The 13,305-nt window shown below is 37.8% G+C and overlaps 2 protein-coding genes across 2 annotated transcripts; one reads left to right on the top strand and one right to left on the bottom strand.

The window, feature by feature from the left end:
* Positions 1 to 2,045: 2,045 nt before the first annotated feature.
* Positions 2,046 to 7,304, top strand: maf1a (MAF1 homolog, negative regulator of RNA polymerase III a). Its single transcript, XM_056269885.1, has 7 exons — positions 2,046 to 2,387; positions 2,877 to 3,005; positions 3,132 to 3,294; positions 5,012 to 5,133; positions 5,267 to 5,386; positions 6,376 to 6,480; positions 6,727 to 7,304. Exons 1-7 carry the CDS (start codon positions 2,305 to 2,307, stop codon positions 6,749 to 6,751), a joined length of 747 nt encoding a protein of 248 aa, XP_056125860.1. The 5' UTR covers positions 2,046 to 2,304; the 3' UTR covers positions 6,752 to 7,304.
* Positions 7,305 to 8,407: 1,103 nt separating this feature from the next.
* On the bottom strand, positions 8,408 to 13,033 carry trib3 (tribbles pseudokinase 3). Its single transcript, XM_056269858.1, has 4 exons — positions 12,212 to 13,033; positions 11,060 to 11,347; positions 10,652 to 10,944; positions 8,408 to 9,901 (listed from the first exon to the last, which is right to left on the bottom strand). The coding sequence occupies exons 2-4, from the start codon at positions 11,345 to 11,347 to the stop codon at positions 9,439 to 9,441; spliced, it is 1,044 nt and encodes a 347-aa protein (XP_056125833.1). The 5' UTR covers positions 12,212 to 13,033; the 3' UTR covers positions 8,408 to 9,438.
* Between the last annotated feature and the right edge of the window lie 272 nt (positions 13,034 to 13,305).

The raw sequence follows: 13,305 nt of genomic DNA, 5'->3' as shown, positions 1-13,305 counted from the left end.
TTAGTTGTATTCACCTTAGTTTATTAACATCATGTATTAAGGGGCTGGGATGAGAAAATAATGTTATCTGTTCTGCAGTATCACCTAAGTTGCACCTCTTCAAAAACATTGTAAATAAAATGTCTATGAAAACCTTATTAGTGTTTAAGTTTTGAACAGCATTTATCAAGCATTGTTATGCATTGGTAACTTTAGTATTTTTTTTAAATACATACTTTTTGGGAATGTGCTATTTTTACGTTTGAGTGTTTTGGATGCTGCATTTGTTTTTACTGCCCCCCAATGTAAAAGCTTAACATCCTATCTAAATTTGTTGTGAGAGGTAATATCTGGTTTTGGAGGTGCGAGTTAAAAAATAACCTCAAATTCTCTATTGAGCAGCATTTACATCTCAGGATGTTTTCTTAGACATTTGTGCAGTAACAATATTTTAAATGCATTCATTCTAAAATAATGTAATTTAACCCCACATTATTGTATCAGAAAACTAGCATATATCCTAAATATGAATTTTTTTCAATAGGTTTTACATTCACAAAATGAAAATGCCTTTGTAAGCTTTTACACATTACATCAATACTTGCATGGGAATTTGGAAAAAAAAAAAGTTTAACCATAGTCAGCTAAATAAAAGTCAAAAAGCTGTCAAATTAATAATACACTTAGTGATGTTTTATCATTGGAAGCCTCTGTATCTTACAGTGGACTTGGTAAATATGAGCAAAACTGACTGAAAATTTGGTTTTACAATTTCTCCTAGTCTTTCATTCAAAATATTCACAAAAATCTAATCTTTGGTTAAAGTCAGTAGTTTTAAAAGAAAAATAGGCTAATACTTTTTTTCTGAAATATTTATTCCTCAATTATTGACACCCTTTCATTTAATATTTTGTACAGCCTCCCTTTGCCAAGAGAACAGCTCTCGATCTTCTCATATAATGTATAAGGTTGAAAAACAGGGCAAGAGATCTGAGGCCATTTCTCCATACTGAGTCTCAGATCCTTCAGATTCAGAGGTCCTTGTGGACTCTTATTTCAGCTCATTACACAGGGTTTTTATTTATTAATTTTTTTATGGGATTTGGATCAGGGGACTGATATGTCCATGGGGCAAAACCTTCATTCTGTGGTCAGTAAACTGTTCAGTTGTTTATATTGAGATGTGCTTTGGATCAATGTCAAGCTGGAAGATCCAACCATGGCCCAGTTTAAGTTTCCTGACAGGGTCAGTCAGGTTATGATTTAATATCTGCTGGTCCTTGATGGAGTTTATGATACTGTGTATCCTAACAAGTTGTCCAGGGTCTTTGGAAGAAAATTAGCAATGCATTAAAGATTCACCTTCACAGTGGGGAAGTGCTTTTCTACATGTCTATGTTTCTGTCTAGACAAACCCACATCTAGTGATTTTCTAAAAAGCTTTACTTTAGTCTCACCTGAGCCTAAAACCCAGCCCCACAAAATGTTTGCTAATTGTTTGTTATTTTTGCTAATATTCAAATGTGCCGATATTTGTGGAGCTGGGGCCCACTGTAGCCTATGTATTTCCTCATTATTATTGTGAGAAAAAGGGAAACGATATTAAACTCCAAGCCAGCAGGTGGCGGTAAACATGTAGCACTTTTGTCACTATGACATCCTTACCCCCCCCCCAAAAAACACAGGAAATAGACAAGTAACTGCGTATTACTCTTGCTGCGACCGAAACCTGCAACACAAAACCCTCGTCCTCTGCTGTTGTTATTCTTCCACACAAATAGACATCCATAACCCGAGGATTAAGGCTTTTATAAGCCTGGGAATTCTCCTCAAGTTCTGATTCAATAGCTGGGATGCATAATTTCCCTCTAAATTTTAGCTTGTTTAATGGCAGGTATTGGAAATTTCACAGTAAAAAGGAAGAGATATTTATTAGATATAGAAGTCCATTAAGCAACAGGCGAAGATTATTTACGCGGTCGTAAGAATCTGCAAGGGAGGCTTGTTTTTTTGTTGTTGTTTTTTTTTACATTTGAAGGTAAATAGAGCGCTGTTTTTTTTTTTTTCGAAATTGAGAGATTTTTATATGTGCTTCTGTAGGGGACATCGAAATTGAGATTATTCGGTTTTAACCCAGTATTGGCTAGTTGCTTCTTATTAATACATTTCGGGTTGTACCAATATTCTCCAAACTAACGTGCTAATCATTGTTTAAGTTTGGTGTAACGGCAGAATAACTGGTCGATGGTTGTTTATCAAAGGACATCTAGTGTTAGTAAAGAGTTGTTGCAGTTCTGTCAAAATATATATATAGTTGAATAAACCATGAAGCTCCTGGAAAACTCAAGTTTTGAGGCCATGAACAGTCTGCTCACTATTGAAACGGGAGACTGTAAGATAATTGGACGGTAAGTGCAATACTCACTTTTATAAGTTACAACTAAGAAAAGTGACATCCTTTTGAAAAACATCTGCAACACTGTCAGACAAAATCTGAACACTGTCAGATCACAAAGAGGAACTGAGTATAGAGCATGTTAACTCTGTTCTGGTACACAAGAGACGTCTTTGATGTGCTTGTTTACATCTAGAATACGTATTGTTTAGAGTGTTTGCTCGTCTGCAATACGTCTATAGGACGTTTCCTGTCAGATGTCAAATAGACGTATAGAAAATGTCTTTAAGATGTTTATTATTTAGAATGTAGGCCTATGTAGAACTGACATCTTAAAGACCTTTATCAGATGTTAGTAAACAGCAGATGCTTTCCAGATGAAGTGATCTTTAACAGACATCTGGCAGGCGTACATGTGCTATCTGTTATTTGCAGTATTTTATGATTATTTTTGTGGGTGTAACTCAAGTCACTCTTTGTCACTGTTGTGATGTGTTTCTAGTATTGAGAGCTACTCCTGTAAGATGGCTGGTGACGACAAGCAGATGTTTAAGCAGTTTTGTCAGGAGGGGCAGCCGCACGTGCTGGAGGCTCTGTCTCCTCCGCAGAGCTCCGGAATCAGCCCCAACAAGTAAGTCCAAGTCTTTTCCAGAGGTATCGATAAGCATTTCACAGTCATCAACCCCCTCAGTTACACACTGTACAAATATCTTCCAGAAGGTCATTGCGTGTTGATTGAAATATGTTGTGCTTTCAGATTGAGTCAGAGTTTGGAAGATGGGGAGGGTCCTCTCTCGGATAAGTGCAGCAGAAAGACTCTCTTTTACTTGATCGCCACTCTCAATGAATCCTTCCGGCCAGACTATGACTTCAGTCGCACCAAAGGCCATGATTTCAGCAAGGAGCCCAGTGTTAATTGGGTAATTTTGACATGATCTAAAATGTAATTTAAAACTGACTATTAATAATAATAGTAAAACCTGCGACCCTACAAAGATGGGGCTGATATATATATATATATATATATATATATATATATCCATCCAGCCAAAAAAAGTCGCTGTTTGGATTTAAATTGGCAAATGCTTAAAGGGATAGTTCACTTTGAAATTAATTTTTGGTATGTTTTAGCTTACCTCAAAGGCATCCAAGATGTAGGTGTCTTTGTTTCCGCAGTAGTTTCAATTTTGATATTTTTAGGTCAAACCGTTCTTGTCTGTCAGTCATATAATGCAGGTCTATGGTCACCACCTCAAAGAGCATGCACAGAGAAGTCCAAATTAAACATGATTTAATGACTCGTAAATGTAAGTACACATTGATGGCCTAAGACACGAAACGAGAGGTTTGTGTGAGAAAACGAACACTATTTATATCGTTTTTACCTCTTGTAACCACAGCCACGTCCAAGTGATCTGAGGGCGCGGGCGCTTCGGTCTGCGCAAGCGCCGGAAGTGATCTCTCGCGCGTGTACGTCACTCATTGTTTACACAGAAATTTCGGAAGTGTTACCTTTCACTGTGAAGATCTAAACATATTTAGATATACAGGAAATCGCAATGGAAGACGATTTCGATATATCAACAGACAACGTTGATTTTTTTGGGGTTTTTTTTGGAAGAGATCACTTCCGGCGCTTTCCGGCGCTTGCGCAGACCGAAGCGCCCGTGTCCTCAGATCATTTGGTTGTGGCTGTGGTTACAAGAGGTAAAAACGATATAAATACTGTTAGTTTTCTCACACAAACCGCTCGTTTCGTGTCCTAGGCCATCAATGTGTACTTACATTTACGAGTCATTAAATCATGTTTAATTTGGACTTCTCTGTGCATGCTATTTGAGGTGGTGACCATAGACCTGCATTATATAACTGACAGACAAGAACGGTTTGACCTAAAAATATCAAAATTGAAACTACTGCGGAAACAAAGACACCTACATCTTGGATGCCCTTGAGGTAAGCTAAAACATACCAAAAATTAATTTCTATGATTAGAGTCTATGATTGGATCATTATTGTGGTCATTACATGTTATATGTTTGGCAACAATTCTTTTAACCCTAATTAATGGAATGTGTTGCATTTCCTTTCTTAAACAACCATGTAGAAATTTATTTTAGGAATTAATTAATTTCCATCAAGAGGCGCTTCAATTTTTGGTCAAGATCTTGTATTGTCAATGCAAGAGTCAAGCACTCTGTAAAGTCCACTCCAGCACATCCCAAAGACTTTCAATGAATTCAAGGTCTGGACTCAGAGGTGCCGATTCATGTGTGAAAACGATTCTCCATGCTCCCTCCCACCCATTCTTTCACAATATGAGCCTGATGCATCTTGACATTGTCATCGTGTAATATGGCCATGATGTGTCTTCCTACACGGTTGTTTAAGAAATGAAAAGCTACACAATCTATCAATTAGGGTTAGAAGAACTGTTGCCATTAAATGATAAAAACATAATAATCAGTGCAATTATGATCCAATCATAGACTCTTTAGCTCTTAAATCCAAACCTTTTTTTTGGCCGGGCAGTGTATATATATCAATCAATTTAAATCAGTCATGTTCACCTGAATGTGGAGAGACATGTTTAACACGATAAAAACGAGGTTCATTAAATGGTTAATTTTTGCGCAGGTGTTTAATGCAGTGAACAGCAGTTTGTCTGCTGCTGCGGGCGAGGTGTACAGTCACCTACAGCCTCAGTTATGGGAAGCGTTAGACAAGGAGATCAGCCTTGCTGAATGTGACATATACAGGTAGATATACTGCTTTCAAAACCCATGTTCAACTTGATGATTGCTTTTGACATTTTCAGTGGTGTTTGTTTGAATAATACATCATTAAATTGTGATGCATGTTCATTCAAGTTGTGATTGGATTCTGTGACAGTTACAATCCTGACCTGGATTCAGACCCATATGGGGAAGAAGGCAACCTGTGGTCCTTCAACTACTTCTTTTATAACAAAAGACTGAAGAGGATTGTGTTCTTCACATGCCGTTCTGTCAGGTGAGGGTCTGTAGGTCAGAAGCAAATCAGCATTAATGTATGAAAAAGGTATCAGATTTTTTTTTTTTTTTGGTGAAGAAATTAATACTTTTATTCAGCAAGGACACATTAAATTGACTGTAAGACATGTATAATGTTACAAAAAATAAACTGGTAACACTTTACTTGAAGGAGTGTGCATAAGACTGACATGACACTTTCATAATCATGACATGACACGTCATGAATACGAAGGAGGTTTTATGCATGTTTATGACAACTGTCATTAAGTGTCATTTGCTCAATTATGACATTTTTAATGCAAATATGACATAGTTTGAGATGTCTTTGTTATGACAACTTGCCATAAACCAATACATCATAACTTGTTAGTGTCTTGGTAATGACAATTTAACATTACCAAGACAACATCAATTGTCATAAATATGTCATAAACATGTGGTGGTTTTGACATTGGCTGTCATGAGGCCATTATAACTGTGTCATGAATATTTTTCTTGGCCTCAACTACAGTGGTACAAATTGAATTTGTCATTAAAATGTTATAATGGCCTCATGACAGCCAATGTCAAAACCAACTACCTGACAGTTTAATGTAATGTTAACCCATAAAGCCAAGTGGTTTCTTAAGTTTGATAATTAATCTGCTATGTCATGTTTATGACTCATTTATGACAGGTTGTGTTGTCTTAGTAATGTCGAATTGTCATGACAAAGACACTGACAGGTTATGATGTGTTTGTTTATGTCAAGTTGTCATAACAAAGACATCTCAAACAATGTCATTTCATATCACATGAAAATGTCATAATTGAGCGAATGACACTTAATAACAGTTGTCATAAACATGCAAAAAACCTCCTTCATATTCATGACATGTTTCATGTGTCATGTATGTATTTTATTTAATATCTTATAAATCTCAGGCTCAGCATGTCCAACCTGAAAACATTTCAATGACCTTTGAGTTCTGTGTACTTGTCCTTTAGTCTTTTCATGGCTCCACGAGACTCTGGCATCGGCACAGAATTGGATCTGGAATTGGATGAGGGCAGCTATGAGGAAGAGGAAGAGGGGAACATGGATGAAGAGAGGTGATGAACATTATTATTTGGTATCACTTCTCCAGGAAGTACTGCATCACCAACACCCACACTCTTGCTTTATCATCATTAAGATTTGACTGCCAAATGACTGCTAATAAACTACATGGTTTCAGTGTATTTGCTAGTGAAGGGTTAAAAGCCAAAAGTTACATTGCAGTGTATCTAAAGACAATATTACTCTGATGTTACCAGCCTTTCATTTCATCAGTGACAGATTGATTGATCTGTCCTCAGGTATGGTGCACTGTGTGCCTGGTGAAGCCCTCATCCCTGTCCTCTGGAGCCTGCAATCTCTTGCCTGAGTTTTTATGCCTGTTATTCTTTTCTGTTTTTTATGTGTTCAATTTTATATTGTTGGTCATTTCTTAGGAATGGAGAGATGTTGTAATCCAGAGATTTTCAAGTGCTGGTTATTGCACTTTAACTTTTTCCTTGACTTCATTGCATTCACTAGACTTACCTCTGACACCGGCCTTTGAGGGAACCAGTGTGATGTGTGTTGGGATATTTTTACTGTCGTGTTTTTTTTTTATCTCAAATGAGGTCTTTTTTTTATTTGTCTCTGAGTGTAAGTTGAATTATGCAGGTTTTATTCTCCCTCTCTTTTCCCCCTCAACCCTGTTCAATATCTCCAGTATATTTTATGTCTCCATAAATGTCACAGTATTTTCACTAGGTGGCATATTTCAACATCTCATCATCTTTGCTTCCTGCCTCTAGTTACTCTTTACTGGCATTTTGAGCATAGTTCAGATTTAAATGTTTAAATCCAGTTTCCATATTTGTTAGGCCTACACGTGCTCATAACTCATATTTTTTTTCCATAAATGATAAAATAACTAAATATTCGTGTTTGTTTTTAGGCCTTAATACATTTTCCTGCAACTTTTTTGCCTCAGAATTTCTTTTTTTTAAACGGATAACAGCATAAACATTGCCCAGTAGATTTATTAATGTTGACCTACGGATCAACTTCCCTTTTTAGTTTCGCCCCCAAAGCTAATAAAAATGTAAAAGAAAAACCAGGATGGGTCTGTAAAATTCGAATTTTTATAAAGCTTTTTATTTGTCGTTACTGGTTTTTATTTTTGTGAGGTGTAGAACGCGAAGTGAACATAGCAGTTCCACTTTCTTCCGTGAAAACCTGCTTGTGGTGAATGAATTTACGTTGTCTGACAACACATTTGACTATAAAGGCAAAAATTCTCTTCAAATTCTTTACTGTGTTTATAGCTGTTGTCGATATAACATGATTTTGTGGAAAGATATTACGGTAGATATTATGACCTATAAGAGTGGGTGTCAGTGAACATTATTGCATCCCGTTTGACATCGTACAGCTTGATCAGTTTCATCTACTGTGGCTTGAATACTTCCTCATGATGAGCTCTGTAGTTCGTATTGTCCACTGTTATGTTGGAGGGCCTCTTGAATATCTGGCCATATGTGGTGAAGTCACAATCTTTCTGAATTCCTTTTCCATTTTAGATTTGACTGTGACCCATCCATGTTTGTAATTTCAAGCACTTTGATATATTACAGAGTTGAGCCAGTATAAGAACAGAGATGCAAGATCACTTTTGGTGTTAATTGCATACATTATTTCTACAAATGTTTTTAGAGTATAGTCCTACAAAAGTACCAGGATGAGCCCAACTGGATGCAGATTAATGCATTAACATGTCCTTCTTTTGTATAAATTTTCTTTTTAAGAGCATTTGTGTTATTTCCTAAATGCTGTGTCAAATAAATATCTACTGACTTAATGTGCACTGATTGCGATTTTTATATAAAAAAAACGTGCTGGGTTCCGAAAGTACTAATGTACAAGTCTAGGCTGAATGTCAACATGATTATTTTAGCATCATTAATCAGACCACATCTAGTAATGAATCATTAATTAGCAGCAAAGCAATACAGTATCATTTTTCATTTTATTTGTACTGGCAACAACACAATACTTGTTTGTGGGTACGTCACCCCTTGAAACAACAACAACACATGTAGTGTCCACTTCTCGCTAGTAACAAAAAGATATCTACAAAATGACAAGTACTTTACCAAGAAAAGAAAAAAAGGGTCAAAGCATTGCATGCAGGCATCACAAACGATAACGTATGTAAAGCCTTTGTTTAGCTCGACAGGCACACCTCTAAACCATTATATGGACGTTTCCTGTGGCGCATGACGTGCCCCACTTCCCTTCAGGGTCAAACCTGCTCTACAGCACAAATACATAGTTTAACAGACATTTACAAAAGAGAATCGCAGAAAACACAGAACCCTTTTGAATTCTTCACTTGAAAAGGAAACATGAGCACTTGTGCTAACCCGTTGCAGATACATGCGCTCAGAGGGAACTCAAATCTTTGGTACTTCAACAAAGTCCAAATCTAACAACATCAGCTGTTTTACTGGGAAAAAAAAGGCACTTTAAATAGTCAAATCTGTGTTTTCCACTGCAAAAATATGTAAACAGTACATAAAGGCACGAAGTGTGCATCAAGTATACCAGGAATTAAGTTAGAGGTACTTTAATTTACACAACATGGTTGTACAATGGGAAATCCATGCACTGATTAGACAATACTGATGTTAAAATTGTGTGTACGAGCCTCGTGATTTTCTGTGCTGTGAACGAACATCTGCTAGGAAAGAGTTTTTAGCAGCAGCATTTTGCACTCCGTGTGTCATTTTCTTGAAGAGATCACCACAGATGGATATTTTCAGAGGTAAGAAACTGTCACTTCTGTTTGTAAAGAAAGACTACGAGGTCAGTCTCTGGCCTGTCCCGAACACCTCAGCAGTTTCTCACTGCTGTTAACCACAGTTTACGGAATCTGTTCCATTCGATGCCCTTGAGCTCTGCATACCTTATGAGGTAAAATCTCTCTCTTCATAGAGTCCACTCCCCCTGATTGTGGGTAAACAGAATGAAGAATGCTCTTAATGGTCTCCAGTCTCATTCGGTTCAAAATCGGGGACCACCTGATCCGTCGAGTGTCTGGTGCTGGAGTGCTGGCTGAGGGATACATTGTTGTTACAGTGGAGCCACGGGTGGAGAAGTATATCTCCAGCCTCAAGCCTCTCTGAGGGAGATTTCCTCAGCATGCAGTACACCAGTGACTTGGCCCTGGGTGAAAGAGTCTCAGGGATGGTAAACGCACCCCTGCGAATTTTGCTGAACAGTGCTGTGGGTTCCACGTCCTGAAAAGGGTAACGTCCTACTAGCATGGTGTAGAGAACAACGCCAAGGCTCCATACGTCGGCAGCCTTCCCTGAGTACGAGTGCCGTGAGTTTAAGATCTCCGGGCCCACGTAGGCCGGACAGCCATGTTTGTCCGTCAGCGAATCATCGTTCCCGTTAAGAAGACAGGAGTCCTCCAGGTTTTGCAAGACAAGCTTTGTTCTGAGGAAACAAAAAAAACATCTATCAGTCACCTGATAACTAGATCCTACGTTAATGAACGGAAAATATTTGACAGATGAGCAAGATAAGGTAAAACCTATGCACAGTTTGGAACTAGTATGGATATATATATAAAAAAAATGTATATTAAAATATTATTATACATATAATTATTTTACTTTATTTTTTATTAGTAAATTTAAAAGAAATTAACATCTGTTTATTTCTGAATACTATATATTTGAAATTTAACAACTTTGTGGAATAATCTTGTAACACCTGTACACTGACAATAAAAAGTAAGAATGCACCGATATTAAGTGGATTATTTTCATGCCATGACTGATAAATAAATTACCAATATAAAAGGTCTATAATGTTCAAATAAATTTTACATTAAATAAAAATAAAAAACATTTGAAATACTACAATTGAATTTAGGCATTACATCATTATAATGTATGTAATACAGATATTAATTTTGAGATTTGCTAAAGATTACATTAAATTATTATTAAATTATTAGTAGGCTACTTATAAAATTTAGTTGGTGTCAGATGACAACAAAAGGTAATAAAAAAAGTGAAAATGAGCACCCACAATTAATTATTGGCCAGTTTAGATTGAATAATGTCCGGGGGAAAAAAAATCATATTTGCTTTTTGTCATCGAATATCATGCATCCCTACTATCAACAGCTGATATGAATTGACTAACTAGCAATTAAAAAAATTAAATTGAGTTACTGACCTCTGTGGATCGGTGAACACAAACTTGCGCAGTTTAAGGTCTCTTAAAATGACGCCATTCTCGTGACAGTGCGCCACCGCGGCTGCCATCTGTACGAACAGGCGCACTGCCTCATCCTCCTGCAGCCTCTTACAGGTGCGCACGTACGAGTGCATGTCTCCATAGTTACGCTCAAAGAATATGTACACGTTGTTCTCCCCGAGCACCAGCTCTGAAATCTTGCAGATGTTGCTGTGTGGAAGCAGACGAGTGTAGGGTGCGATGAACTCGTGGTACTTCTTTATGGAAAACACCTGGTGGGAACATACCAAAACAAAATGATTATTGATCCTTCGTTATATAAAAGTTCCAGAACTTATCTTAATATAAAATATTTCAAATCCACTATAATGAAGAATCTATGCTCACTTTGCATGTGTACTCCTGTTCTGTGACCTGATGAACAGCTCTAAATGTCTGCGCTCCTTCCGTGGCCTCCAGCAGGATGTAGGGTCCGATGCGTGAGACGTGGTGCTTCTCGGACCCCGGCTGCTCAAGGCTCTGGGACAGGGGGCGAAGACAGGGCGCGAGACCCGGGGAAGGAGGCTGGCTGAGCCTGCGGCGCTTGCATTTGAAGGTGTCAGTGTTGTGAGAGTCCTCAAAGTCAACCCGCTTCAGTCGCAGTGGAGGTGTAGGAGTTGACAGGTTCATACTCATCTGTGACAAAAACAAGTGAGTGTAAGTTCATGACCTTGTGACAGAATAACTTAACATACCATAAATGCTGATTGGATTAAGAATGCAGAGTCAATGCACAAAGGTGACATGAACAATGGATAAAATTAGTACATTTGATTATTGCACCACACTTGAACACTCAGTATAGCCTGGGATAATAACTCACTAACTAACTAAACAAGAATGGGTGGTTCAATAATGTTGTGTAATGAAAGGAGGTAATTTATATCTATTGAATGACTATGTGATGAGCAGTGTTGCTTGATCATACTGACTCAAGTTCCTTTCGAAATTCTGTTTGGCGCCTGTGAGTCATACAAGTGTTTAAGTTATTACACATTCAAGTGTACGTCATAGAATGACGTATCCCAGTTTCTTCCACTGCACTATTTTTAAACTAACTTTTCTATTCAAATACCCTGTTAGTAGAATTTTCTCGTCATAAATTATAAGATTAGCACATTGAGTAGCCTAATCATATGCGGGTACGAGGTTTCAGAACTCGATTCCGATAATGTCGAACCTAAATCTCCTGATCAAGCAGTTCTCAATAGCCTATGCGTGAACCACTGCGCCACAACTCGCAGTCCAGAAAAGTAGCCTATAAAATATTACTAACAGAATATGCTCAGTAAATAGAATGCTTTGTGCAAGTTGACAGAGTTCAAACAACAATATGCGCAGCCTGCAACACTATGTAAAGTTTAACCACCAATATGTTTCTCATTACTCGTTTAAATGGGAAAGTAGATAAATAATTGACATTAATCGTAAGGAACCTTGGTTGGAAAGTATGAAGTAGTGATTTCTAGAAGTTAAGGTGACGCTTGAAGTCTGACTTACCTCGCTGCTTTAGACAAAGGACCCGCTCCTCTCCAAAACAGAACAATGAAAACTAGGCGCACTTAGTTGTCTACTTGTCAGAGAACATTTCCACCGGGGGGAAACATAAAATATAATGAAATGAACACTGGGAAATTGTCTCAACTGTAGTTAAGTCTCGGCATAAGAGAGATAATGTTGTCTCCAGTGAATACAGAATAAATATGAGTTGGTTTAAAAGGACGCGCGTGCCTTATACAGTAGTTGATTTGAAAAGAGTCTCCGGTTTCAATGTGTTTTGCAGATATTCGTGCATTTAGCCTCTTTTCATTCGTAATCTTTCTTCTTTGTCCTTGAAGTTGAGCAAATTGATACTTGGGAGTCTGGCGGCAACACCAAGAGCTCTTCAGTTGTTGGCACGAATGTCTTTGTTCCTTATTCCCGCTGAATGAACGCGTCCTGAATGGACAATATTTCCTTGGATGTAAGTTTTCACTAAAAGTCCTTTGGTCGGATGAAGTTTAAGATAATTCACGATGAGTATCGGACAAATCAAACTTGATAAGCCGCAGTTAAACGTACTTTACTGGAAGTTTTGCGATACGACAAACAAGGAATTGCCTGAAGAAAGTTGAACTAGAGAACACGTCCGAGTCGGTGACAGTGTAGAAATGGAATAATTAGTCCTTTAGTTCCTATTTTGTTGCTGCAGAAATAAAGCTCCCTTTAGTAATGAGATCACAAATCAGACGTGGCCCCTCAGCCTGACCGTCCGACTGTAAAGTCTCAATTTGGCTGGGCACGTCTAATATGCTCGGTGTGTTACACCAGCCTGACTCGATGATGCTGTTCTTAGTAAGATTGCGACATATTGGCTCCGCCCATCGGGTCTGACGACATCTAGTACAGGGCTTCGCAATAGTACGCACTACTGTTGAAGTTTGCTAGGGCTGGGTTGCAAACACAACGCGTGGCATTTCATGGAAATGGTTAGTCAGTTTTACACTGTAAACACCTCTGATTTGACCATAATATCTCAACAGTGTATAAAAGCAGCGAATATTTTTGACAACGCGTGGCATTTCATGGAAATGGTTAGTCAGTTTTACACTAAA

The sequence above is a fragment of the Rhinichthys klamathensis genome, unplaced genomic scaffold, assembly GCF_029890125.1.
Source record: "Rhinichthys klamathensis goyatoka isolate OS25496 unplaced genomic scaffold, OSU_Roscu_1.1 h1tg000291l_1, whole genome shotgun sequence".
NCBI classification, from domain to species: Eukaryota; Metazoa; Chordata; class Actinopteri; order Cypriniformes; family Leuciscidae; genus Rhinichthys; species Rhinichthys klamathensis.
Note: the sequence above shows the minus strand (reverse complement) of the source record. Positions and strands in the feature narration are given on the sequence as shown.

Excerpts from the sequence above, each read along its gene's own strand:
- trib3 (XM_056269858.1), bottom strand. The coding sequence starts at position 11,347 with ATGAGTATGAACCTGTCAACTCCTACACCTCCACTGCGACTGAAGCGG. Across the intron at positions 10,945-11,059 it reads AACAGGAGTACACATGCAAA|GTGTTTTCCATAAAGAAGTA; the intron begins GTGAGCATAGAT and ends TGTTCCCACCAG. Across the intron at positions 9,902-10,651 it reads GTGTTCACCGATCCACAGAG|AACAAAGCTTGTCTTGCAAA; the intron begins GTCAGTAACTCA and ends TTGTTTCCTCAG.
- maf1a (XM_056269885.1), top strand. The coding sequence starts at position 2,305 with ATGAAGCTCCTGGAAAACTCAAGTTTTGAGGCCATGAACAGTCTGCTC. Across the intron at positions 5,134-5,266 it reads GCTGAATGTGACATATACAG|TTACAATCCTGACCTGGATT; the intron begins GTAGATATACTG and ends ATTCTGTGACAG. Across the intron at positions 5,387-6,375 it reads TTCACATGCCGTTCTGTCAG|TCTTTTCATGGCTCCACGAG; the intron begins GTGAGGGTCTGT and ends CTTGTCCTTTAG.